This window comes from Apaloderma vittatum, unplaced genomic scaffold (genome assembly GCF_000703405.1).
Source record: "Apaloderma vittatum isolate BGI_N311 unplaced genomic scaffold, ASM70340v1 scaffold16970, whole genome shotgun sequence".
Lineage (NCBI taxonomy): Eukaryota > Metazoa > Chordata > Aves > Trogoniformes > Trogonidae > Apaloderma > Apaloderma vittatum.
Genome location: NW_009695159.1, coordinates 1 through 851, shown reverse-complemented (window position 1 = coordinate 851; position 851 = coordinate 1). Strand labels below are relative to the sequence as shown.

Here is an 851-nt window from a genome sequence, read left to right as displayed (position 1 = left end):
AGGAAAAGGTAAGCCTCTTCCGACGAGCTGCTTGGCTTCCTCGTGCTGAGGAGAGCAGAGGGAGTGCTGGCAGGAAGGGAGAGGGAGCCAAGCAGCAGCTTGATGAGAGAGTTAATGGAGGGAGAAAGCATAAATCCCTGCAGGGAATGAAAGGCATGCAGTTCTAGGATAAAGGAGAAACAGCAATGAAAAAAAGGACCAGAAAGTAACTCGGCTGAACACAGAAAACAGGGGAAGAAGAAACGGTGTTGAGAAGAGGTCCTTGGTACCGGCAAACCATGACACTCCCACGCGAATACGACATTGTTCACCCACAGGCACAGGCGGGACAAAGCACAGGAGCATCCTGTACCTCGAATTCTTCCCAGAACCCTTGCTTGGCCTTCTCGCTGTGATCTGCCATCTTGTTCAGCTCCTTCACTCTGTTTTCAATGTTGGCTGCATTGATGCGCGTGGCGTTGAACGGCTGAAAGACGGGTCAAGACAGGACAGAAATAATTTTCAAAAACAGACAGATAGACACATTTCCAATTGAAATAAAAGAAAATAACAAAAAACCCCACAACAATTCCTGAATCCCTGGGGGTATCATGGGAGTTGGGTCCTTTCCTGAGGCCAGGTGGGATCCTGAATGGGTGTGACACGTACCCAGCAGGATGCTCCCAAAGAGCAGGGACACATCCGTGCCCTTGCCCCCGGGAGCTTGGACAAGTCCAGAACCCACAAATAAATGCTAGAGCAGCTCTCACCTGCCTCAGATGAACGACAGCTCCAGATTTCTCCACCATGGGGTTCTTCTTATAGTGCTCCACCAGGTCTGTGAGCGTGTCAAACCTCTCTCCTCCCCCCAC

The 851-nt window shown here is 50.8% G+C and overlaps 1 protein-coding gene across 1 annotated transcript in view; it reads right to left on the bottom strand.

The window, feature by feature from the left end:
• Positions 1 to 845, bottom strand: part of LOC104274600 (tyrosine-protein phosphatase non-receptor type 11-like) — a gene marked incomplete at its 5' end in the record, with an annotated part of 5,118 nt that extends 4,273 nt beyond the window's left edge. The window contains 2 exon segments of the mRNA XM_009870284.1: positions 353 to 466; positions 750 to 845. Of these exon segments, the coding sequence (XP_009868586.1) occupies positions 353 to 466; positions 750 to 845 (210 nt within the window).
• Between the last annotated feature and the right edge of the window lie 6 nt (positions 846 to 851).